At 44.4% G+C, this 26212-nt stretch overlaps 1 protein-coding gene across 5 annotated transcripts in view; it reads right to left on the bottom strand.

The window, feature by feature from the left end:
- Positions 1 to 3621: 3621 nt before the first annotated feature.
- The window catches only part of LOC146020716 (caspase-8-like), a 115958-nt gene continuing 93367 nt past the window's right edge, over positions 3622 to 26212 (bottom strand). For all 5 annotated transcript variants that reach the window (XM_083154077.1, XM_083154079.1, XM_083154078.1 and 2 more), the window contains exons 10-11: positions 8134 to 8620; positions 3622 to 6336 (exon numbers count right to left, since the gene is read on the bottom strand). In XM_083154077.1, coding sequence (XP_083010203.1) covers positions 6156 to 6336; positions 8134 to 8620 — 668 coding nt within the window. In that variant the 3' untranslated portion in view covers positions 3622 to 6155. The remainder of the gene's footprint in view (positions 6337 to 8133; positions 8621 to 26212) is intronic.

Raw genomic sequence — 26212 nt, 5'->3', positions numbered from 1 at the left:
AGACTGCATGAGGAGCACTAATAGTTAAAACATACCCCAACACCACATCTTCAGTCTTGTTTAGCGGTAGTGGTATGGCAGCTACGCTGTGTAGACAAGTAGGAAGTGCTCGAGCAACTGAATCTAATTGTACACTGCAGTATGGAATTGGTTGGCTGGCATCACCAGGTTTCTGAGTCACTACTTCTGTTGCACACCCAGCAAATTCCTTGCAGTACAAATCACATGGCCCCCCGTGATCAGGCATCCCCAGGGCAGGAGTTTTAGTCAGACTTGCTTCCAATTTCTTAAAAGCACAACAACAGGTTCCTTAGTATGAGGAATCTGTCTTGGTTTATCTGACACAATTAATTCCTGCATTGACAATACCGAACAGAGAAACCTGAGATTCATTCTCGACAATATCCCCACCTATCTAGTAAGACATGGGTTTGTTGCTGGGTCTGCAACTGTTTTGTGGATGCTCGGTATAGGACCTTCCTTCCATTTTACAATTTTGTTTGAGATGTCCTTTTACATTTAAAGCATACTGGGGTCGTCTTATTTTGTTGTCCCGTATGCTGGGGTCTGGTTGTTCCGTTACTGTAAGCACAGATAGTAAGGGCCATTAATCTATCGGTCTGTTTTTCTTTTCGTCTTTGTATTCCTCTGTCATGGTCAGTAGCAGATATCTTAAGGGCATCTATTGTCATTTCTCTCCAATTAGGGAAGAAGTATTCTAGTCTTGAATGGTTCTTTTAATCCTTCTATCACCACAGAAACAAACATTCCTCTATGGGGTTCACTTGTCTTAATGTGAGGGATACCTGTAAATCTTGAAATGTCAGTCAATACCCTATCTGTGACGGCGATTACAACAATACTAAACTAAAGTATGGACGATCATATTCCAATACTTTGGGGAATACATAATGTACAGTACATATATCGGGAGTGTCACTATGATTTAGACATTAATGCATTACGTCCGTCCTTGATTGATTAAAGATTCTTTTAAAACTAGACCTACGCAAATAACGTAGTTAAAATGGCGCAGCGGATGATCGCAATACATTTATAGCATAGAGGTGCAATTTCGTTTTCCACACTCATGTACTACCAAACAAGGTACCCCTGCAAATCGCCCAGGGTGCCATGGCATATATGGGAAATACTGGCATGGGCAGCCACCAAAGCTTTATGCTTGGGTTGCTTATCAGCAATGGGAATACTGAGCATGGATGCTTTTAGGTTTGTCTATAGAGTCACTCGGTTACATAACAAATCACACATTTTAGGGTTGAAACAATGTAATAATATCAATTTTCTGACACCAGTCTGTAAATATCTTCAAGCACCTACCAGTAAATACACTTTTACTTGCCTTTTTTTTTCTTATTTTCAATAAAAGTTTTATTGGATTATATGACAAAGAATGGGAAATGGAAAAAAAAAAGGGAAGGGGAAACACAAAATTCGAAATCATACTTTACATTTTATTTACTGACGATCAAGACAACAAATTTTCAAATATGACTTTGTAAACTAGTTTTTATATAAAAATAAAAAAAACATTCTGTTCTGGTTTATAGATACAGGTCCACTGATTGCTGCAAGGGAAAGTAATTCCTGAGAACAGGGACCATAAAAGGTAAAAAGCAAAAGTCAATATATTACTGTAACTCGAGCTGCATAAACTTTGTTGCAGAAGAGGACACAAGTCGCAGACTGTTACATCACCAGCTCTGGACACACGTACTGTATGTAGGTTGTCCCTGCCGTCAGCCACTGTGTGCTTTCCTTTAGAGCATAGTACTGTAAGTGTATATATTATATATATATACACATACATACATACACACACACACACACACACACACACACACACATACAGCTACTGGAATTTACATTAACCCATAACATCTTTATTTATGATGATAAATACTACAATCAGCTTTCTGGGTGTGCTAGGTGTTCCCCGGCTGCACCAGCCTATGCTAATTCCTACATATATAAAGTTGAAAGTGAATTATTTTAGCAAAATAGGGTGTTTTCTCAGCATGCACTTTTTTACAACCGGTAAATAGATGACCTGATCTTGTTTTGGACCAGTCCACAAGAGACCTTCATAGAATTGCTAGAGCAACATAATAGTTCAGAAAGCTTAGTCAAACTGACCTACTGTATACTATCAGCACCACACAGTTAGATTTCCTTGATGTCCAGATGATGAAAAATGGGCATAAAATCAGTACCCAGCTTTTTACTAAACCAACTTACTGCAACATGATGCTTCAATACAAAAGCTTTCACCCTCAAGCCACAACTGCTAGCTTACCGTACTCGCTGTTTCTGCGGGTATGTAGAGTTAACAGTGAACAGTGATATCAAAGTCAGAGATGAACAATTGGAAACCATGTTTGACAAATTTCTGGAGAAATTTGATCATCCATATGATCTCCTACAAAAAGCCAAAGAAAAAGCCATACCCAGACAAAATGTATTAAGTAATAGTCCAAAGGTATCTAAAATGAAAAAACGGAGGGCATGTTTACATGGGTAAAGCATTTTTCAAATAAAAGCCCAGAAATAGTAAAAACAAATCTAAAAATCTGTGGTCCATAGTGGCCACAGATCCGCAAATACCTAGTCTTCAAAACACTAGGCTGCAAACTGGTTTCTTCAGAGGTAGAAGCATAGGTAAACAAATTGTTAAAACGGACATCTCTCAGGGGGTTATTTTGGTTCACTCTTTCTGACCAATTCCTTCTTAGATGGACAAAACCATGTGCACTGCAGGTGGGGCAGATGTAACATGTGCAGAGAGAATTAGATTTGGGTGGGGCTTTACTTCAAAGTGAGATCTATATTGCAGTGTAGAAATAAAGCAGTCAGTATTTTCCCTGCACAGAAACAAAATGACTCATCCAAATCTAATTCTCTCTGCACATTTTACATCTGCCCCACCTGCAGTGAACATGGTTTTGTCCATCTAAGAAGGATTTTGTCAGAAAGAATGAACTAGAATAACCCCCTAAGTTACAAGATAAAACACATTTCTTATCCCGCAAAGGGATGTGTCACTTGTAGCTATATGACACCAGGTGCTTCCTTCAGACACCCACATACAGGAAAAAATTTTTCCATTAAACAAGTGCTAATATACACTTCCAAATATGTTATACATTTGTTAACATGCCCTTGTGGGCTTAATTATGTGGGCAAAACGATTTGTACCATAAAAGAGAGGATGGCTAATCATAGAACGGCCATACGGGCAGCCATTGAAAAAGGCCACAGTGAGCAAACTGTGGCCCATCACTTTTTAGAAGCCAGACATGGGGTTGCCAGTCTGCGTTTTCGTCTCAGTGATGAAGCCCCAGACTCATTGAGAAGGGGAGACAGAGATAAACGTTTATTACAAATAGAGAGTAAATGGATTCATGTACTAGGCACACTAGCACCTGGAGGGTTAAATGAAACTCTTAATATATGATGCTATTTGTGATAGGTAGTGGCTCTCTAAGGAGGAAGTCACAAAACATGACATTTGCTTGTTAATACATATGATACATGAGTCATTTATAAGGGCGGACACTTAATTATTTCCATTTCTATTTTTATATGAATATGACAAATAACAAGAATACATAATATTTTATTGCTTCTAGTATTACAAAAATTGTCAAAGTGTAATCCATAATACATATGGTGATTTAATATACAGGATAAAATGGGCCACACTGCCATCTTGTGGTCATCGGTGATCCCGGTCAGAGGAAGGTGCTGCATGGTGGGTCTTCTGTTTGTAAGTAACACTATTTATATCACAAATGTTTTTTGCCACATTGTTGTGTTTGGTCATAGCCCAGTAATAAAGTCTTTGGTAATAATGTAGTAATGTAGCAGTGTCTTTATTTATAAGGTTTACACATACTCCGCTGTTCCACTCAAACCTATCCCTGCCCCAGAGGAGCTTACAATCTAGTTTGATTGAGCAGCTCTCACCACTGAATCTATATTTCTTAACACATGTTGGGAGTTAACCCACCGGTCTTTTCTGGAGTGTCTGATGAAACCAGATCACTCGGAGTGAACCCACAAAAGCACAGGGAGAATATACAAACTACATACATGTCATGGGAATCAAACTCATGAACGCAGTACTGTGAGGTAGAAATGCTAGCCATTACAGCAACCGTGCAGCCCTCTATTTAACCTGTTATGTTATTTTCTGTGTGTTCACAGTACAAATGCAAGTTTGTGACATCACACACTTGTTTCTATTCTCACACATGGATTTATAAATAAATGGCTGCAGAATAGCTGCAATATTCTCTAGCATGAGAGCACCTGGTTCTGCTGCCAACTACATATTAAATGATTGTGATTTTGTGAGGCAAGATTCACGGTGTGGATAAGGAACATACAAGGAAACAAGTGATCAATGCATAGGGTTTGTATGTGCTCGATCACATTGAGCAATTCTTTCTTTGTTGCCTCATCCCATGAGAGCGGAAACTTATCCTATTCACTTCAGAGAGGGTTCTCTCCCTGTGCTGAGCATACTTTGTTTAGCGTTTGTAACATTCCAACAATGGTGCCTGAATCAGCATGGTTCTCATCATAGGTGCTGATTTATGTTTTTGCTGGTGGGTGCTCAAGCTAAAAATATAGAGTGGCTTCATGGGGAAGGGGTGTGGCCATAAAATAATACCAATTTATATTACGGAGCACATTTGTCTCCAATATTCAAATTACAGCAACAGAGTTCCACATACATAAATGCCCCCACAGTACAGGTACTCCGCAGACAGAATACTCTTCCCGTCATACTGTTTCCCTGGTGGCGGGTCCGGCAATGTGGGTGCTGCAGCCGCAAATTAGCAAGTTAATATGGCGGCCCGCAGCGGGACTCGGGCCCGTGGGTGCTCATCAATTTCCGTGGGTGCTCGAGCCCTTGAGCACCCACAGAATTGGCACCTATGGTTCTCATATAAGCTGCTTGCTGCAGCATAGCATATGCGATCTATAGCAATGCAACTTATTTAACCCACATCAGTCAGGCTTTCGTACCAACACAGACACAGCATTGACCAAGGTAATGACTGGTCTGGTCACTGCTAAAGGTGCCCATACACGCTGCAATAGCAGCATGCATTGTGATGCGTTATGGGCTTTCAATCTAGGGTTCATTTTTGGATTGTGGGAGGAAACCAGAGTACCCAGAGGAAACCCACGCAAGTACGGGGAGAATATACAAACTCTGTCCAGTTAGGGCCATGGTGGGAATCGAACCCATGACCTCAGTGCTGTGAGGTAGTAATGCTAACCATTGTACCATCCGTACTGCCCCGCACAAGATCTGCGTCTGTTACTCACATGCATAACCTGCTTCCATTTACTATTGCAAGACTTTCTTCTGGCTGCACCAACTCTGGCACAATAAGACTCTCCTCCAGTCTCCAAACCTACAGGTGTTCCCTGAAAACTCCCCTCTTCAAACAGATTATCAGATTCCGGAACCACCCAGTATGCGAGATAGGAATGGATACCCAAATACAGGTGCTATTTCCCTATAGAGTGTAAGCAGGGTACTCCTCCCTCTAAGAGAGCCTATTATCCAGTGTTATCACTTTTCTTCCCAATTGTAAAGTGCAACAAAATTTGCTACGCAATATAATAAATAGATGCCTCTGGCAAATACGTTAATAAAAGGTGTTGTAAATATACAACTTTTTGTGCTTCCGTAAACTTACGGTACATCCATCGTATGTGTGGGGCTTCATTCCTCACTTCTATATTGCCATAAAACTCTTGACAAGCAAAGCAGAAGAATGGGATCTTTTTACTGCAGGTTTCCCGCATTCAGCAGGACTTACTGCAACCAAAGCCACACATGAACTATATCTGTCATTTATGCTCTGATATTGTAATATTGATCACCCACTATAGCTTGTGTGCAAACAGAGAATCCCCAGTGTGTCCTCTGTCCCTATCTGCTAATGGACAAGTACATCTAAAAGGAAGGCACTCAGCACCATACAATATCCAACATGGAAAGATATCTGGAATTCACTAATTAAAGATCATTGGCAATGGAATACTAATTTTAAATTATGTCAAAACTGGATATTGTAAATTGCATCCAGAATATCAAATCAGGCAATATGGACCTAACAGGTCTTTTGGGAAGTGGATTTATGCGGTGTGATGGGCGTAGGGAACACAAGCTTCTTCCGCAGGGTGTAAGCTGGCTGGGGCATTTGCTTCATTTTGGCTCTTCCAGAATCTGGATATTCCATCTCACTGACGTCTTTGTTGACTTTTGTGAGAATAGACAAAATATCTTCACCTCTGGAAGGAAATGAGTCAGATTATTATATGCAAAATTACGGCAATAAGGAAAGAACATGAAAAGTGTAAGTCATATTTGCTTTATAGCTGGCCTCTAAAGCTTCTAATAACATTCACAAATACATGTGGAAAATGGTTTTAGAAGATGGAGAAAAGCTAATCTGGAAGGTTGAGGGGTAGCTAGACCTATGGGGGAGCTATAGTTACAGCCGCCCCTGATGGAAATAGATCAGAAGATACTTTACTTATGTGAGAGGCGTGCTCCAGTCCCCCCACCATGCAGGAGAGGTCTGTTCCAGTCCCCCCACAATGCGGGAGGTCCGTTCCAGTCCCCCCACCATGCAGGAGGTGCGTTTCAGTTTTCACAACATGGGAGAGTCACGTTCCAGTCTTCCCACCATGCGGGAGGTGCATTCCAGTCTTCCCACCATGCGAGAGTCACGTTTCAGTCCCCCCACCATGCAAGAGGCACATTCCAGTCTTCCCACCATGCGAGAGGCACGTTTCAGTCCCCCCACCATGTGAGAGTCACGTTTCAGTCCCCCCACCATGCAAGAGTCACGTTTCAGTCCCCCCACCATGCAAGAGTCACGTTTCAGTCCCCCCACCATGCGAGAGGCACATTCCAGACTTCCCACCATACGAGAGGCACGTTTCAGTACCCCCACCATGCGAGAGGCTTGTTTCAGTTCCCCCACCACGCAAGAGGCGCGTTTCAGTCCCCCCAACCATGCGCAACCCCTTTTAGACCGGCGTCCTGACCTGGCATATCGCGGTACTTATGTATTATCTGGGCTCCCATGTTAAATGCACCCCATTTTTTCATACCCCTACTATCCAACTACGCATGGAGTTGATTTTATATAGTGTGGCGAGCGCAGCGAGCCACTGTGCCCGAAGCGTGGCGAGGGGACGCGGTCTCATAAGAAAAACGGGAGCCCGGATATTACATAAGTACCCATATCGCTGGGCAGGTGAAGACACTGGGGCGGAGCTTGAGCTGCCACTGGGACATAAGAGCATCTTTCAGAGCCGGCTTTTCCACTGCAGTGAACAGGTCCCATCGACCTGGGTTACCCGTTTACACTGCACAGTGAACCACGTTGCGTTTTTAACCCTGAGTGCTTGCTGAGTTGAAGACCTTTTACACCACCTGCAGCTGGGATGTTGTGCGCTTCTGTGCAAAAACACGGGTTTTCAGGGCTTCTGTAAAAGGGGTATTAGAAATGTGAAGAATTTAAAATCTAGCCAATGAATTGACAGTCATCCTTGGCCCCTGATTGGAGTTGCCGCCAGATGAGAGATTTTGGTTTACTGATGTAAGTGGGCCTTAACAGACTATGGAAATGTACAAATGAGACTTGGATATGTCTTGGAATTAACCGATATACACTAATTGATGTCTGCATGTATTAAGAATGTATGACGTGTACAGTAGTACAGCCCATATAATACCCCTTTCACACTGGAAATGCAAATGGACACAGGTCCATTTGAAAGCGAATGTGAAAGCTACCACAATGACCCAGCTTTTGCTGGTGTCAGGAAAGGGCCTCATCAGAGGCAGGGGAGGAGGGAGCTGTCCCCAAATGCTGCCTCCACCACAGTATGAATAGGACCCGGGTCGCCGTTTACACGGCATAGCAACCCAAGTCATAGCCCTGGTTGTGATGCCAGGTTACTGACACGGCAATTTGGTCAGTGGTGCTTTCACACCGCAGATCAAGCCAGTCTGACACAGGTGGCTTTGGTGGTGTGAAAGGTGTAGAATATTTCTCTCCAAAACAAATGACTTACTTTGGAACCATTTTGGTGAGGTTTTCACAGAGAGCCTGTATGTACCACGACCCTTTCTCTGTATGACGGAAAGAAAAGTAGCCATCCACTGTCGACATTCCAACCAAGACATCGGCATCATTTGGGATGGACACGGCGCTCATCTTATCCTCACCAGACGTAGTGGCATCAGCCTCGATATTGTAAGCCTGCTGCCGATTTTCTCCCTGACATGCTTGTATAAAGAAGAGCTTTGGTTTTCCAGCTAAAGTCTTGCAGTTTGTAGTAGAGAAATAAGAGAGCACGCGCTCTATGTGTGTAACTCCATTGTCTGTCCCCAAGACTGCTCTTGATTGACCATGAGACAGAATGCAACAAACAAAGCAGTCTCGCTCTGTATGGTCTCTGGCCTGGAAGTCACTCAGGCAGTCATGGATCTCTTGTGCGGTCAGATCCTTATGAAGCTCCACATCCAGTTCCAGCCACGTGAAGACATTTCTCAGAGACTCTACCAGATGCCAAATAATAACAAAGAAAAGCTACATGTTAGAAACAATTCAACAGATGAACTTAAATACCCCACAATCAGTATACACATACATAGTCAGTATATACAACACATGATACACACTCAGCATACTCAGATATGCACATCCAATATACCCATACACACAATCAGTATAACAATATTTATATATGTTACATATACATACACCTAAACATATTATATATCCACACACACACACACACACACACACACACACAGAAACGCCGGACTTGGGATGGCCATCGATAATGTAATACTGTGCAATAAATGGCCATCAACGTTTTCGCATATAGATGGTCATCCAGTTTCTTCGACTGATTGGACTAAGGGTCAATCAAAACATGTGGATCGTTTAAGCTTGACATAGATGGTGGGAAACCTTCTATTCTACATCAGCCTTAATCCATCGATAAGTTCAAATCGTAGATGGTCGATAACCATCCGTACTACCTGTCAGTAGACGATACAGCAAACCCGGCATCTGGCGGCTGCAGGGGAGACCGAGGCCCAGCTGCGGACTTAGGGCACAACGGCGGAGAGGACCCCTGCGGCAGCCGAAGAAGCTGAGCGACGTGCCAGAGGAGTGTGACCAATGAGTGCCGGGTCCCTGGAGCGTGCCAGGCCATGACAGTGGACCTGCGGCCTGAGTACTCATTTAAAATAAACACCTAAACCTACAGCTCAGGTAAATGCTTAATTTGGAATCTGCAGTAGAAGCCATGAACAGATGGCATTGTGTTAGCTGAGAACAGGTATACTGTGTGTGTGTATAGGCCCCATACACCTCAACGAGATTGTACCCCACGGGTACAATCTCGAGGGGTTGTAAGACGCATTGAATGGTTGGTCCGCTGTTCATGGGCGGGACTAAAATTCCCAGCACAGCTTTGACCGATGGGGTGTGCCACTGTTGTGTAATACCTGCATAACAGCTGATTCTCGATTTTGTGTGTGCAATCTCTATCTATAGCTATCTTTTTTTTAAATTATTATTTAGATTAGGGATGTGAATTGGGCATTTTTTGGATCTGTATCTCCCGTAGTGTTGTGTTGTGGATCTGGGGGTAGATTTATGAAGCGGCGCTGTGGGCATATGCGTTATCCCCGCATGCTAAAGCAGGGGAGAACGCTTCACTTCATCTATGACACCCGCGATGCGGGTGTGTAAAGCTCAGCGCTATGGGGGAGGAGGGGTAACGTATATACTTTAGGGGGAAGGGGAAGTGGGTGCCGGCTTCATACCTTATTTATCAACATCCTTTGTGGCCACGCGCTGCTGCTTTTAGCTCTTGTACATAGCGCCGGATTTTTCTGTCGCTGTGTAGTAGTTTAAATGGAGGGTCTTTTGTTGTTCATTAAAATAAACTTTCCTCTACCTCCGCCATGGCAGCCATCATGTATGGGTTTCTCCCTGCTGGGTAGTGCTTTTGGAAAGGAAAAAAAGACCTCTGGATCCTATAAGAAGACTCCTCCTCCATACACCAGTGTCTTTTTTTCCTTTCCGGGTAGTGCATGTGTGTGGACACAGACTCACCTCACGCTGCAGACTGTCGCTCCCTGCAGCTGCTGTGGCTTCATGCAGGGAGAAGGGGGAGCATAAGCTCTCAATTTGCCGAATGCGGGCCCCATGGGGTAGCTGTTCGGCGGCGTCCGGGAGGAGCAGCACTTGCCATCCAAGCTGCACGTGTCCTCCTGCCCCAGCTCTGTGCTAAGGGCGGACGCCGGGTAGTGCGCGGCGTGACGTATTCCTCAGGAGGGATAAGGCGGGCGCGACTTCCGGCAACGCGATCAATGGCGGAGCCGGCGTGTGTTCAGATGCCACGCTGATCTGAGGTCTAGGTGTGTATCGGAGCGGGACTCATCCTATGCATGCTAGCGTCCGTGGTGAGGCGCGCGGCAGACTTGGCACGTTGCAGGTGCGGGGTGAGTGTTTTTACCTGAATGTTCGGAGTGTATCTGAGTTATTTGTTCATGTTGGTCTTGAAGTTACTTTACCGGTACTTAGACGTGGCTGTGTTTTTAGAAGGCGCACTACCAAATATGGAGGAAGACCGGCAGTCTGGCGGAAAAACTGGGTGAGCAGCGTGTTGGTGTAAGGGTGTCCACGTGGTGTTGTTTTAAGGTGATTCATAGTGACTGGTTCGGTGGTGTCATTATAGGTCTGAGTCTAGCAAGGATAAGGGAAAAAGCAAGCAAAAGAAATCTGCGCAGTGCAAGTGTGCAACATGTGACAAGACGCTGCCAGAAAAACACGTGGGGACTGTGTGTGAAGGCTGTAAGGCGTCTCAGTTATTTCCCCCGGCTCAAATGGCGAGCCTGGTTCAAATGTTAAAAACGGCTTTGGCAGATACGTTTGCACCTAAAGAGGATCCGGGTAAAACGCCCATTAAACGGAAAAGTTATGTGCTGAGTGAAGATATGGATGATACAGCGGGACAGTCGTCCAGTGCTAATATGCTTGGTGGTGACTTGGACGACGGCGAGGATGATGATCCAGGGCATGATAGGTCGGACGCTGACTTTAATGCCGACATGGTTGACAACCTGCTGGTCCGTATTTATAAGGCACTAAATATTGAAGACAAGCAAGAGGATATAAGCTTGCAAGAAATGCTTTTTAAGGATAGGAAACAGAAAAGTAAAACGTTTCCTTTATCACAAACTCTGAAGGACATAATAACCGAAGAATGGAAGCAGCCAGACAAAAGAGTGGCTATTCCAGGAAAGGTTAATAAGATGTATCCCTTTGATAAGGCGCAAGTGCTCTCATGGGAAGAAGCACCAAAAATAGATGCGGCGGTGGCGAGGTTGTCGAAAAAAACTACGTTACCACTAGAGGAGGCCAACGCGTTTAAAGATCCAATGGAACGCAAGATCGAATAAGGCCTAAGGAAGCAGCACTTAATTTCAGGGGCTTCCCTGAAAGCAGCGTCGGCTATGGCAGTAACATCCAGAATAATAAGAGGCTGGTGTCAGCAATTAGAAGGGGATATTCTGGATGACCTCGCAAGTTCGGAGCTGTTAAAAATCGTACAAGATGTACAACTTGCAGTGGAATTTGTTTGCGAAGCATCAATGGATGCAGTGAGGCTGGCAGCCAGAGCAGGGGCAGCAACGGCCGCAACAAGGAGGGCCCTGTGGTTGAAACCATGGGCGGCGGACGTGCAGTCAAAGAATAAACTCCTGTCCATGCCGTTCCAAGGGGACTATTTGTTCGGTAAACAGTTGGACGAACTCGTGGCTAAGATCTCAGGGGGGAAGTCTGTCTGGCTTCCTCAGGATAAGGGAGGCAGAAAAGTACCTCCAGCCAAGTTCGGAAGATTTCAGCCCCAAGACTACAGAGAGTCACGGGCATATAGACCAGGAAGGCCCTACAGAAGGGGATCCTGGATCTCAAGGGGCAATTTTCGTGCCCAAAGAAATAGGGAGAATAAATTCTCCTCCAAAAAGGAGGCACAGTGACGTCGGGTCACAAACAGTAGGGGCCAGACTGCTGAAATTTGCAAGCATCTGGTCCAGGACCACTGGAGACAAGTGGGTCCAAGAGGTAGTATCCTCCGGGTACAAAGTGGAATTCAACAAAGTTCCCGGAGATTTTTTCGTTCAGTCTCCGATTCCCAAGGACAGGGAGGAGAGAAAAGCCTTATTTGCAAGTTTACTAGAAATGCTGGAACAAGAAGTAGTCAGCATTGTTCCAGAGGATCAGGAATTTCGGGGATGGTTTTCCCGTTTCTTTTTAGTAAGAAAAGCGACAGGGGGATTCCGGACCATACTAGATCTGAGACGACTCAATCAGTTCATAGAGGTCAAATCCTTCAAAATGGAGAGTATCAGATCGGTGATACTAGACTTAAGTCAAAAAGATTTTATGACATCAATAGATCTCAAAGACGCCTATTTGCACGTTCCAATCTGCGAAAGCCATCGAAAATATCTGAGGTTCAGGTTAATGAGCACAAGCTATCAATTCAACGCCCTTCCATTCGGTCTGGCTACATCCCCGAGAACAGTCTCCAAGGTTCTGGTCGTGCTGATAGCAGCACTAAGACAGAGTGGGATAAGGTTATTCCCTTACCTCGACGACATTTTAATAGTCGCAGATTCGGAGGAGAAGGCGCAAGAGCACACGGACAGGGTGGTACAGTGTCTGCTAGAACATGGTTGGCTAATAAATTACAAAAAGAGTCAATTAATTCCTGCCCAAGAACTGACATACCTAGGGGTAGTTGTCAATACAAGAGATCTAAATGTTTCCTTGACAGAAGGCAGAAGAAGAAAGCTGGTGCAGCAAGTAAAAAGTCTGCAAAGAAAACGCGTTGTGTCCTCACGAGGTTGCATGGAAGTACTAGGCCTAATGGCAGCAGCCATAGAGGTGGTTCCGTGGGCAAGGTTCCATACAAGGAAACTCCAAAGCTGTTTTCTTCTTCAATGGAACAAAAACTCAAAAGACTTGTCCCAAAGGATAGTCCTGTCCACAAAGGCCAGACAAGACTTGGACTGGTGGGCGGCAGAAGACAGATTGGTGGCAGGAAGGTACTTTGGTATGAAGCAGCAGGTTACGTTAACCACAGACGCCAGCGAAACAGGCTGGGGAGCAACGTTCAATCATCAAGTGGCTCAAGGAAAATGGCAGCAAGATTGGAAGGAGGCTCACTCCAATCTGAGGGAAATGGAGGCAGTGGTCAGAGCCTGCAGGTGGTTTCAGGGTCAACTGCAAGGGAGAGAAGTGATCGTGAGGTCCGACAATCAGGCAGTAGTGGCCTATGTAAATCGGCAAGGAGGGACACGAAGCAGAGCATTGATGGAGGTGGCCGCCAAATTGTTCGAATGGGCGGAAGGTCGGGTTCTGAGTATCACGGCAGTATACCTGGCAGGGAAGGAAAATATGGTCGCCGACCAATTAAGCAGGAAAGAATGCCTGCCAGGAGAATGGAGCCTCAACCAGAAGGTATTCGAAAACCTGGTGGAAAGATGGGGACGTCCACAAGTAGATCTTATGGCAACGGCAGAAAACAGAAAGGTACCCAGGTTTTTTGCCAGGTTCTGGGAGCCAATGGCGGAACAAGTAGACGCACTGTCAGTGCCTTGGAACATAGAGAGAGCTTACGTTTTTCCCCCAATACCGATGATTCAGAGGCTACTGAGGAAACTACAGAGGGAAGAGATCGAAGTAATAACGATTCTTCCTTATTGGCCTCGCAGAGCATGGTTCAATACGGTACAGAAGCTGGCAGTGGACGATCCGTGGAGACTACCTTCAACCGAGGACCTGCTAGTACAGGGAGAAGTGTTCAAGGAACAACCGGAGTCGTGGAAACTGACGGCCTGGTTGCTGAGATCGGAAGCCTAAAAGCAAAGGGGTTCAGTGAAGGAGTAGTGGATACTTTGCTTAAGGCAAGGAAGCCGGTAACCATGAAGATATATTATAGAGTGTGGAAAAAGTATGCTTTTTGGGCAAAGGAAAACAGTAAGAATCCTCGCAGTGTGGTCACCGTACACTCCTTCCTACAAGAAGGTCTTCGAATGAACCTCTCCTCAAGTACTTTGAAAGTACAAGTCTCGGCTATATCATGCATCTTGGATTGGGACATAGCCAAGAACAGATATGTACAAAGGTTCATGCAGGCAGTGAAAAGAATTAAACCAAGGGTGAGAAGTCCGATACCATCATGGGACTTGAACCTGGTACTAGGAGTTCTGACAGAATCACCGTTTGAGCCACTACAAGAGGTGGCCTTGAAGTTTTTGTCATGGAAAGTGTTATTTTTAGTAGCCATGACCTCAGCTCGTAGAGAGTCTCGGAACTCCAAGCACTGTGGATAAAGGAGCCGTACTTTAAGATATATACAGATAAAGTGGTCTTGAGGACAAATCCAATGTTTGTACCGAAGGTGGCGTCAGAGTTCCATATTAATCAGGAGATCATATTACCTACGTTTTGTACAAATCCTACAAATAGTAAAGAAAGTAGGCTGCATTGCCTGGACTTGGTTAGAGCCCTTTCCATCTATAAACAAAGGACAGCTGAGTTTCGTAAAGTAGACAATTTGTTTATATTATCGGAAGGAGGAAGGAAGGGGCAAAGGGCCTCTAAGCAAACTCTATCAAGATGGATTAAAAGCTGTGTTCGACAAGCATACGTCATAAGGAAGCAGGAGCCACCCGAAGGTTTTAAGGCGCACTCAACGCGATTAATGGCGTCATCGTGGGCAGAGAAAGAATCTGCATCACTAACAGAGATTTGCAAGGCTGCAGGGTGGTCCTCAGCCCACACATTTACGAAACATTATAGAGTGGACGTCTGGTCCTCTGCAGATGCCAAGTTCGGGAGGAAGATCCTGAGCGCGGCAGTAAACTAAGACGTGAAAGAAACGTTCTTCTTTGAGTTATGAATTACGTGGCCGGAGGCCTGATCTTGTGTTATACGTGAGTATGACCCCCCCTATGAAATACGGTACTGCTTGGGCATGACCCATACATGATGGCTGCCATGGCGGAGGTAGAGGAAATACCGGGTTATTACCTGGTAACGGGTTTTCCTTTACTCCGCCATGGCAGCGGTATTTCCCACCCTTAATACGTTATGTTATGTGGAATAATGATGTTCGTTTGTTTTAAAGCTGAAGAAATATAAATACACTGGTGTATGGAGGAGGAGTCTTCTTATAGGATCCAGAGGTCTTTTTTTCCTTTCCAAAAGCACTACCCAGCAGGGAGAAACCCATACATGATGGCTGCCATGGCGGAGTAGAGGAAAACCCGTTACCAGGTAATAACCCGGTATTTATTGGTCCTCTGCCCGGCTGATACATGTTTCTCTCCCCGGCGCCTGCTGGTCCCCTCCGCGCGACGGATGTATCTGCGCATGTGCCGGGTACACATCGCCAGACAAGGTAACCGGCGCATGCGCAGTACTCGGCAGAAGGGGGAGCGCACGAACGTTATGGGAGGAAGCGTATCCCCAGGCAGGAGGGGATAACGCACTCCCATAACGTGCGGACAAACAATAATAGATTCGGGCGAAAGTCAAGTTCTCTTCACCACGATGAAGTGGTGAAGTGAACCTGCGCCCATAAGGATCCTTAAAGCAACATTCATAAATCTACCCCATGATTAGTTTTGACAAAACCACCCTTTCGGCTTTTCAATCTGTATTTAAAAAAAAAAAAAAAAAATACTAATATCACAAAAGTTTGGTGTTGTTTAAGATGATTCTTAAAAAAGAGGATTTGCTTAAAAAAACACACAAAAAAACATGATTACTGAAAAAAGATGATTTCTGAAAAAGACAATTCCTTAAAAAATAATAATTATATAAAAAAAGAAAAATTGCTGTCAAATCGTACAACTTCCATTTTTGATGACTTTTCTTTATATTCAGAGAATCGGCAAGATATAGGCAGGTGTGAGATGTCACTTAGGAGCTGGCAAAGAGGAGGAGGAGCAGCAAAAATTGATGTTCACAGCTGCAGAAGACACTATGGAGAGTGATACGGGCAGGAGTGAGGTTAGGTTACAACGTCATAGCATTAGTAGTTTGTTTGGCAATCTAGCAATTAATCTCTCCCTGCACAAAATGGCTCTACAGAGACAAGATGTCACCCTCATCCTCCAATTCCTCACCCCCTTCAGTGTTGTGTACATCCTCATAGAGTATTAATTTGTCCCCTCTGGAGTGATACTGCAGTGGTAGACAGGATGGCTTTTTTGAATACTAGGCCCCAAAGAGCACATAACGAAAAAATAAATAGGTGCAAGATGGAACTGTCCTTGGACCCGGCTTGTTGCGTATATAGGACATGCACACGGTCTTTAACAAACCAATCATTTCAGCGACAGGGTCTGCCACATGACTGTGGCTGAAATGATTGGTTAGTTTGGGCCCCCACAAAAAAGAAGCAATTAATCTCTAATTATCTAGAGCAGGGGTAGCCAAATCCAGTCCTCAAGAGCTACCATCAGTTCAAGTTTTCCGGCTCACCTCACAGGTACACAGGTGCACTCATTACTGACTAACACATTTTATAAGATCCACAGGTGGAGCTAAATACTTCAATTGTGATTCTCTAAAGAGACCTGGACAACGTGAACTGTTGGTAGCTCTCGAGGACTGGAGATGGCTACTCCTGATCTAGAGTTTATTGCATCTTTCAAAGGGATCTTCAATGAGCCAGGACGGGCATCTTCAGCAGCTATGGAGATTCTATGAATCCGTCAGGGTTCCTGACAAGTGGCTCAATACCTCATCCATTTTTAGACGTCGTCTGAATTAGTAGTACGTTTATTTATAAGGCGCCACAAAGTGTCCGCAGCGCCGTACATAGCAAACAAAAAACAAATGACAAGGTAACGTACAGGGTGTGTTGATAAAATACAGCATAAATAGGGGTATAGCTGGTAGAAATCAGCATCAGAAGTAGGTGTGGAAATTGTCGAGGAGACTGAAGATGAAGTAGGGGAAGGGAAGAACAGGGCAGGAGCACTGGTGAGGTAAAGAGGTAGGGTGAGTACGTGAGGATGGAGGGCCCTACTCATAAGAGTTAACATACTAAAAGGAGGTGGGTGGACGAACGAAAAACATAGGATAAGTAGGAATGGATGGGAACGGAGGCAGGATAGGAGGATCAAAAGAGGTTAGGAGGAGGGATAGGCTAGTCGAAAAAAAGTGGGTTTTGAGGGAGCGCTTGAAGGAGGTAAGGGAATCAGAAAGCCTGATGGGTGGCGGGAGGTTGTTCCAGTGCAGGGGGGCAGCGCGAGAGAAGTCTTGGACACAGAAGTGGGAGGAGGTGATTCGGTGAGAGTTCAGTCGGCGGTCAGCGATGGATCGAAGAGGACGGGAGGGAGTTGGAATGATGAGGATTTTGGTACAGCCTTCCTGTCGGGACATTCTGACCAAATTAAAGGATTAACTGGATCACACAGGATCTCAAAAGTCATCTCCTATGTAACAAATTGGATTTCCGTTAGAGAAAAAACAAAAGAAAACCCAACAGTATCGTTATTGAGGACTCTCTATTCCCTGAGCTCCCGCAGATGAACCTATGCAAGTGAAAAGGTCTCAGTTGTCACCAGTCTTAGGAGACAGACAAAATCTCTGTCTATACTTAGGGGATTCTGGAAACCTTCCTTATCTTCTTGCCATTGCAGACCATTAAACTCCAAGCTCCTAATTGATTCTGGGGAGACCATATTAGGACATATTCTATATTGATTCTGGGGAGACCATATTAGGACATATCCTCCCAAAAGCATTGTGATTCTCTACTAAAAGTACAAATACTCTTATGTGAGGGTCCCTTGCAGTCCACTGCCTTGCTCGATTCAGGAGCTGCGGGGAATTTCATCACTGCAAACTTTGTCCTCTCTCATCATATTAAAACCACCGCCCTTTGTCAGATTCTTCATCTGTCTGCAGTCAATGGTAGCTTTATTCCACAAGATTTGGTTTATTCTCAGACTATTCTGCTTCAAGTTCAAAATGTAGGTCTCCATCGTGAGGAAATTTTGTATCTGGTTATTCCTAAATCTTCTTATTCCTTAGTTTTAGTCTACCCTGGCTTTAAAAACAATCTACACCTGGATTGGGGAACAATGTAGATCACCTCATGGGGAGACTCCTGCCAGAAATCCTGTTTGACCAAAGTAATTCTCCTTCAAGCTGCTGAACCCAAGACACCTCGACTACCACTTCCCTGCCAGACATTTGCAGATGTATTCAGTAAAATTGCAGCTAATACCTTGCCTCCTCACAGGGATTGTGACAGAAGGAATTCATCAGGTCTTCAATATCCCCTGCAGGTGAAGGGTTCTTTATTGTTAAGAAGCAGAAAGGTCTTGCATTGATTGCTGAGCTTTTTGATAAAATTAAGGGTGCGGTCATCTTTTCTAAATTAAATTTGCATAGGGCATACAATTCAATCCGGATTAGAGCTGAAGACAAATGGAAAACTGCTTTTATTACTCAAAGCGGTCATTATGAATATCTGGGGATGCTGTTCGGTCTCCTCAGCAATGCACCCGCAGTCTTTCAGAAGTTTAGGAAATAAATATTGATCAGTGGTTGTATACCTTTATGATATTTTGATTTTTTTTCTCTAAAGATGTGCAAGAACATTGTGCGCATATAAAGCGAGTATTGCAAAAAATATCAAAGGGAATTTGAGAAGAAAGCCATTCCGTTGAGGTAAATTATCTATAGTTCCGGACTGACAATGGATCCAGAAAAACATAGAAGGCATACTAAATCAACCCTGGCACACCCGAATGCTTAATGACCAAATACAACAAACCCGGACTTCAAAACCAAAAATCGTTTATCGAAAGGCAAGAAACTTAAAACAGACCCTAACAAACAGTTACCTTCCTATACAAGAAACGATGAAAAAAACAACAAAAGGATTCTTTCACTGTACGAAATGTATGGGTTGCAAAAATCAACAGACCAGCACTAAATCAATAAAAAGTTTTTCGTCAAAACAAAATAAAATAGGCAGCCTCCCAAATTAGGATCCCCAGGATGAGGCCTGCCCCATCATGCAGAGGGTTTGTCCTCTGGGTCAGGGCACCTGGTGGCCCAGGGACCCATGGGTTTAGAGGGATTTGCAATAGTAGGAAAGCCACCTTATGAGCCATCATCGTAGCCACAATCTTATCAAGTTCGGACCCAAACAAAAGTGCTTCTAAGGTTCTTAGAATCAGGGTCTGCCTGAGTGCAATCCAGCTAGGGATGAGGATGGCATCACAGGCTGCTACGGTGGTGCAGATGAGAACCCATCTACCAGCTGCGTCAACATCTGAGTAAGCAATGTGGCCCAAGCAGGCTCCTGAGAGGAGGCTGAAGCTTTGGACGGCGCCTACGCATTGTAGTAGCTTGCGAATAAGCTGTTCTGGACATAGTCCTGTGGGGATAGACCAGTATTACAGGCTGTACAAGACATTAATGCTGGGGCCCGTCTTACCCCTAGAAGACATAACCAGGAACTGTACATGCTTAAGCAGTGAAATAGACAAGCAGCTTATGGGTACAGCTAATACAGTATAGACAGGCAGTTATAGTGTTAGCCCACAATACACAGCAAGCATACAAGGCATAAAATGCAAAGAAAGAAATGTCACTCAGCTCCTCACGCAGCTATGGCTGACTGGAGCAAAAACAAACACTGTAACCTGTGTCCTCAGAGGAGAGGTACAGGGAGGACTGGCTGAGGTTCTCTGGCGGCAAAACAGTGTATCTCTGGGTGGCTTGGCAGCTCTCCATGTTGCTGGGTAGCCCTGCTTACCGGCGCTGCTGCCCACACACTTTTCCCCTGGTGGTCCAACAGGAGCGGGTGGTGGACCAGCCATCCACTTGTTAGCACAGCCCAGCGGTCCCCAACGCTGGGCTGCACAGCCGCTTAAAACCCTCACGTGCAATGCGCGCGCTCCCAGCATGGGGCACATTACCGGTGACGACTGTGGTCACACAGCGATGCGTGGTGCTGCAGCCACCGGGCCAGGGTGATGGTGCAGCAGTGCTGGTGTCTTAATAGACCCCTGTGCTGCTGCCCTGTCACTGACCCAAGTCAGTGTAAAAATAAAAATTCTATACAAAAGTAAGGCTGCGGAAAGCAGCCCCTCTGTAAGGTGCATGTTGGCTCCTGCTAGCATCCAAAAAAACGGAGCTGCCTGGCCACGAGGCGGGGTAGAGGAGGGAAGAAGCCTGGTCTCCCTGGGAGGCAGTAGATGTTTAACCTCTTGGGTGCTGGTGGTCTCTCACTCCCCACTGTTAAGCCTGTGGCCCGTGACGTGTCCTGGAAAAAAAAAAAGTCCAGGCCATTCTTAATTGGTCCCATCTGACCACTCTTAGATCCATTCAAAGATTCATCAGGTTTTCCTAATTACTACAGGACATTTATAAGGAATTTTTCTTCCATCATTCGTCTCTTCACGGCTCTAACCCGAAAAGGAGCCAACCCTGCAAACTTTTCTCCTGAAGCTTTTTCTGCCTTCCAACTACTCAAACAGGCTTCACTAGTGCACCAATCCTTCAACAGCCAAATGTGAATCGATTGTTCATTGTGAAAATAGGTGCTATTTAGGTTGAAGTAGGAAGCTACACTGTATCCTTGTGGCTTCTTTTCATAGAAATTTCCATCAGTGGAAAACAATTATCCTATAGGCGAGCAAGAACTACTGGCTATTAAATTACACTAGAGGAGTGGCGATATTTGCTGGAGGGGGTGCAGTTTACAATTTCCATTCACACGGATCATAAAAAACTATTATACCTGCAAAATGCCCAATGTATGAATCCTCAATTGTCTCGATGGGCGTTGTTCTTCTCAAGGTTTGATTTCTGATTGACTTTTTGTCCTGGATCCCTCAAGGGGAAGGCTGATGCTCTCTCTCGTTCATTCGCTCTATCTCACGAGGAGAGCGAACCGAATCATGTTAAGTCCTACAGTGTTCGCTCAAACTGAAGTAGCCTCAGTTCCTCCTGGGAAAACCTTTGTTACTCCTCGCCTTCGTTCTAAATTTATTCTTCTTTGGGCCCATGCCTCTGTTTTTTCTGGTCATGCAGTGGTACAAAAGACGCTTGTGTTGAAAACGTTCTTATTGATGGCCGTCCATTAAAACCAATGTCAGAGATTAATTGCATCTTGTGTGAAATGTTCACAACATAAAATTTGTTGTCAGCATCCCGCAGGCCTACTCCAACTTCTATCCATTCCTGAATGGCCATAGTCACATATCTCAATGGATTTTTTTTTTTTTTATAAATTCTTTATTTTCAATTTTTTTTTTATGAGAATACAAATTTTCCATCACTCAATAACAGAGATATTGAACATCGAATATATTAGGAAAACCTTTAGAAGACATAACATGGCCACGAAACATACAGATGGCAATCTTCACAAAACAGAAATTAAATGTAGTCGTAGAGACAATATCATCCATATTTTTGAAGCATCAAAATATGTAAGCATTTAAACATTTTTGCAGGAAGGTAGTAAAGAGTATAGTGCGAAAGAAGACAGAAAGGACAGAGAGGGGAGGGGGGTATGCTCGTAGATGTGTGGATCAAGGTTCTGTCCAGCTAGTTGTTTCTAGCCCTCGTATGGCATGTCTTGGGGTCCAATCCAGGACTTCCCGGGTATGGCGATGACTATGTAGGTTCTAAGGAATTAGACTTTTATAGGAGGGGGTATTTTTAAATTCAGACCAGGCATTCCAGACGTGTGTATATGTGGGAAATTTCTCAGGTGTAGAATAGTATATGTCATCCATTGACATGTAGAAGTCCATGCGACGGCACCATTCCCACAACGAGGGGGGGTCGGTGAGCGCCAATGAACCGGAAGCACTGCCCTAACCGTTTTATTTATGTGTCTCAGTAAGGACTTTTTGTATTTAGATATGGGCATGCTTGAATGCGATAGTAGCCAAAAGTCAGGACCCGTTGGGACAGGGTGGTCCAGAATCTCAAAAGCCAATTTCTTTATTCTATCCCAGAAAGGTGCTATCAAATGGCAATCCCACCATATATGGAGTAAGGTTCCTTGTTCCCGTCCACATCCCCAACATAGCGGGGACACACCCTTATAGAATTTATGCAAAGTATTTGGGCAGCGGTACCATCTAGTTAGTAACTTATATTGAGTCTCAACCACTTCCAGACTGGCCGAACAGACACTAGAGGTTTGATATATCTTGTCCCAATTAACTTTGATCTGTTTGGGGGTAAAGTCTTTTTCCAAAGCTCCCTGGTATGACGGCTCCGACGGCATAAGAGCGGACAACAGCAGCTGATATATAGTGGATATTACATGTGTGGGTGGTTGTTGTTGGGAGCATAATCTCTCAAAGGGTGTGAGTGCTCTCCCCAGTGCCAGAAGACCTCCCATTGAAGTGGCAAAGTGTCGAACCTAAAGATAAAACCAATGATCCGACTTATCTAACCCCTTATTCACTGCCAGTGTCTCAAATGGTGTGTACGCCCCTATAGAGATCAAATGGTGCATTCTGTTGATTCCTGCTAGTTTCCAGGAAACCGGTTGTCCCGAGCTGCCCGGGGGGAAATTTGGGATTATAAACAATGGGCGTCATTGGGGATAATAGAGAGGTGAGTTTTAGTTTCACTCTTAGCTTCACCCATAGTTTTAACTTTGGGCCAACTAACGGGTGGGTATAGTGTCCCACAGTTGAGCACCAAGGTATATATTTGAGTTGTAACCCAGTGGATTTAGACTCAATAGACACCCATTGTTTATTTGAAGATTCTCGTGACCATTCCATGACCCTGCTAAGTAGGGATGCATGATAATAGGCCGAGATCAGGGGGAGTTGCCTACCTCCTTGTGTCTTGTTTCTAAATAGAATCTGGTGTTTGAATCTCGGCTTCCTTCCTCCCCAAACAAAATCCCGAACTATGTTATGTGTTGTTGAGAGAAAGTGTGCGGGGAGGGATATCGGTAGTGTCTGAAATAAATATAGGAGTCTAGGAAGGGTGTTCATTTTGATAACATTTATGCGGCCTAGCCAGGTAAGTTTCAGTCCTCGCCATTTCACCAGCTCACCACGTATCTTGTTTAACATAGGGCTATAATTCAAGGAGAATAGTTTGTCTAGTTTGTTTGGAATCTGTACCCCCAGGTACTGCAAGTGAGTCGGGTGCCATTTAAAAGGAAAGGATGCAGAAAGGGCAGAAATCGTCTCCTCCGAGGCAGTGACATTCAGGGCAGTAGATTTAGAATAATTAATCTTGAAGTTGGATAATTTATTAAAACGGTCAAATTCTGGCATGAGATTCGGGAGGGAAATCCCCGGGTTCGTGATGACCGCCAGGAGATCATCCACAAAGAGTGCCAGACGATACTCCTGGTCTCCCACCCGCACACCGGATATATTTGGATTGGCCCTAATTGCTCTTGCTAGAGCTTCCATACACAGGACAAATATAAGTGGCGAGAGGGGGCAACCTTGACGAGTTCCGTTTTTGATGTGGATTGTATTTGATAAAACTCCATTCACCCTTACCTTTGCTGAAGGGGCTTTATATAATGCTAATATTTTGTTTAGGAAACCCTCTCCCAGTCCCAACCGTCTCAAGACACCTTCCATAAAATCCCAGTCGATCCTGTCAAATGCTTTTTCCGCATCTGTCGAAAGGAGGACTAATGGGGTGTCAGTGGAAGTTGCATGAGAGATCAAATCAATTATCTTTATCGTATTGTCCCTTGCCTCCCTTCCCGGAACAAAGCCCACCTGGTCAGAGTGGATCAGGGTTGGGAGTAGCGGTTTAAGCCGTTCTGCAATCAGTTTAGCATAAAGCTTAACATCGACATTGAGAAAGGAATTGGGCCTATAGCTAGCCGGTAGGCATGGGTCTTTCCCCTCTTTGGGAATAACAGCAATATGTGCTTCCAGTGACTGGTTTGAAAACTGCTTAGCAGCTGATACTGCATTGCATGCTTGTATAAACATGGGGACTAGGCGGTCTTGAAATGTTTTATAGTATGATATTGGGAATCCGTCAGGCCCTGGGCTTTATCCGTTTGGGCAAGATTTTATGGCAGCCAGTAATTCAGATTCTGTAAAGGGAGCCTCCAAAGCTGATGTCACTGCCTTGGGGAGAGTCGGGTAGTCTATTGATTCCAGAAATTGGTTGATCGCTAAACTGTGTTCTGCGTGTATTGAGTCTGGGTTCATTTGGGTAAGATTGTAAGGCTCGGAATAGTAATTGGAGAAAATCTCAGCCATCTCTGTGTTGGTTGAACAGAGGACTCCTGCTGGGTTCTTCATTTTCTCAATATAGGTCGCGGATATCTGTGCTCTAAGGGCCCTGGCTAGTGTTTTAACCGGCTTACCTCCCCATCTATAATGCGTGTGTCTGCATCGCCGGTATGCTCTCTTCACTCCATCATCTAGTAGAGTGTTGAGCTCAGATCTAGCAGTCTGCAATTGAACCAGTGTGTTAGGGTCTCCATTATTTTTATGTGTCAGTTCTAAGAGTCTTATCTTAGAGAGCAGGGCGTCTCTACATTCTAGTTTTATTTTTTTTAAGAAAGGACCCTAGCTGTATACATTGACCTCTAATCACACATTTGTGTGCTTCCCACACTGTTAGGGGGGAGACTTCGGGGGACATATTTAATGAAATATACTCATCTATAGATTTCGTAAGTTGGGACTTGCAGTAAGAGTCTCTCAGCAATTGTTCATTTAGCCTCCAATGCCAAGCCCGAGGTGAGGGCTGCTGTATATGTAGTGTCAGGGTGATGGGGGCGTGATCGGAACCCACAATTTGTCCAATAGAAGCCTCTTTCAGAAGCTCTAGATGGGAGTGGTTGACACAAAAGTAATCTATACGTGAATATGTGTTGTGGGGGGAGGAATAGAACATATAGTCCCTCTCCTTTGGATGTAGCAATCTCCACGTATCTATTAACTGAAAGTCATGTAGAATTGATCAGAATCTCCTTGCCTCCCTCAGAGAGGAGCGGGGAGCCCCTGCCGAAGTGTACAAAACAGGTTCTATGGCCCAGTTAAAATCCCCACCTACTACCAGTACTCCCTCAATTAGTGGCTCATTGTGCGGAGGAATCGAGTTTGGCCCTGGTTGGGTAAGTATAAGTTAATAAAGGTGTATTGTTGGGAAGGAATCTTTGCTTTCATCTCAATGGATTTTGTTCATGATTTGCCTCCTTCCAACAGATTTAACACAATTTGGTCATAATTGATCATTTTTTGAAGATGGTTCACTTTGTACCACTTAAGGACTTACCTTCTGCTCACAAACTTTCGTTATTATTTATAGCTAACAAAAAAATGTTGTCTTCATGGACTGCCATCAGAAATCATCTCTGATACAGGAGTACAATTTGTTAAATTCAATTCTGGAGAGCTCTCTGTTCATCATTCCAAATTGATTTAAGGTTCTCTACTGCCTATCATCCACAGACCAACGGTCAAAAAGAAAAAGTGTAAACCAAGATCTGAATAAAGGTTTCTTAGATTGTACTTGACCTCATCCCAGGACAATTGGCTGGTGTTGCTACCATGGGCTGAGTTTGCACAAAATAATACTTACCATACCTCTTCAGGGACCACTCTATTCTGTATCGTTTATGGCCGATATATAGGTTCCTAAATTTTAAAGTCTCCATGTTTTTGATCTTCCAGCAGTCACACCACAGTTCATCAGACCCTACCCAATCACTAGTGACAGCTCTCCTTTTGTGAAATACAAACACACAGGCCCCCACAGAAAAAAATAAACATTATCCCCTACATGAAAAAAAAAACCATCACATTAACCCCCACATAAAAAAACAATCACACTGTTCCACATAGAAAACAAAAATAATATACAGAGGTCCCCAGATAGTTGATGACCATTGAATGATTTCTCCAGCAGCGGAGACATGCAAGGGGATGTGTCTTCGTTACACATCTCCTTACTAAACAGATTAGATTGTGTGTTATTCTGAGGACGGGGATTTATCCCCGAAACGTTAATAAATGAAGCACCTGCACTTTTAAACACTGTGGAGTCTTGTGAGTTCTATCATT

This window comes from Crinia signifera, chromosome 7 (genome assembly GCF_055691185.1).
Source record: "Crinia signifera chromosome 7, ASM5569118v1, whole genome shotgun sequence".
NCBI lineage: Eukaryota > Metazoa > Chordata > Amphibia > Anura > Myobatrachidae > Crinia > Crinia signifera.
Note: the sequence above shows the minus strand (reverse complement) of the source record. Positions and strands in the feature narration are given on the sequence as shown.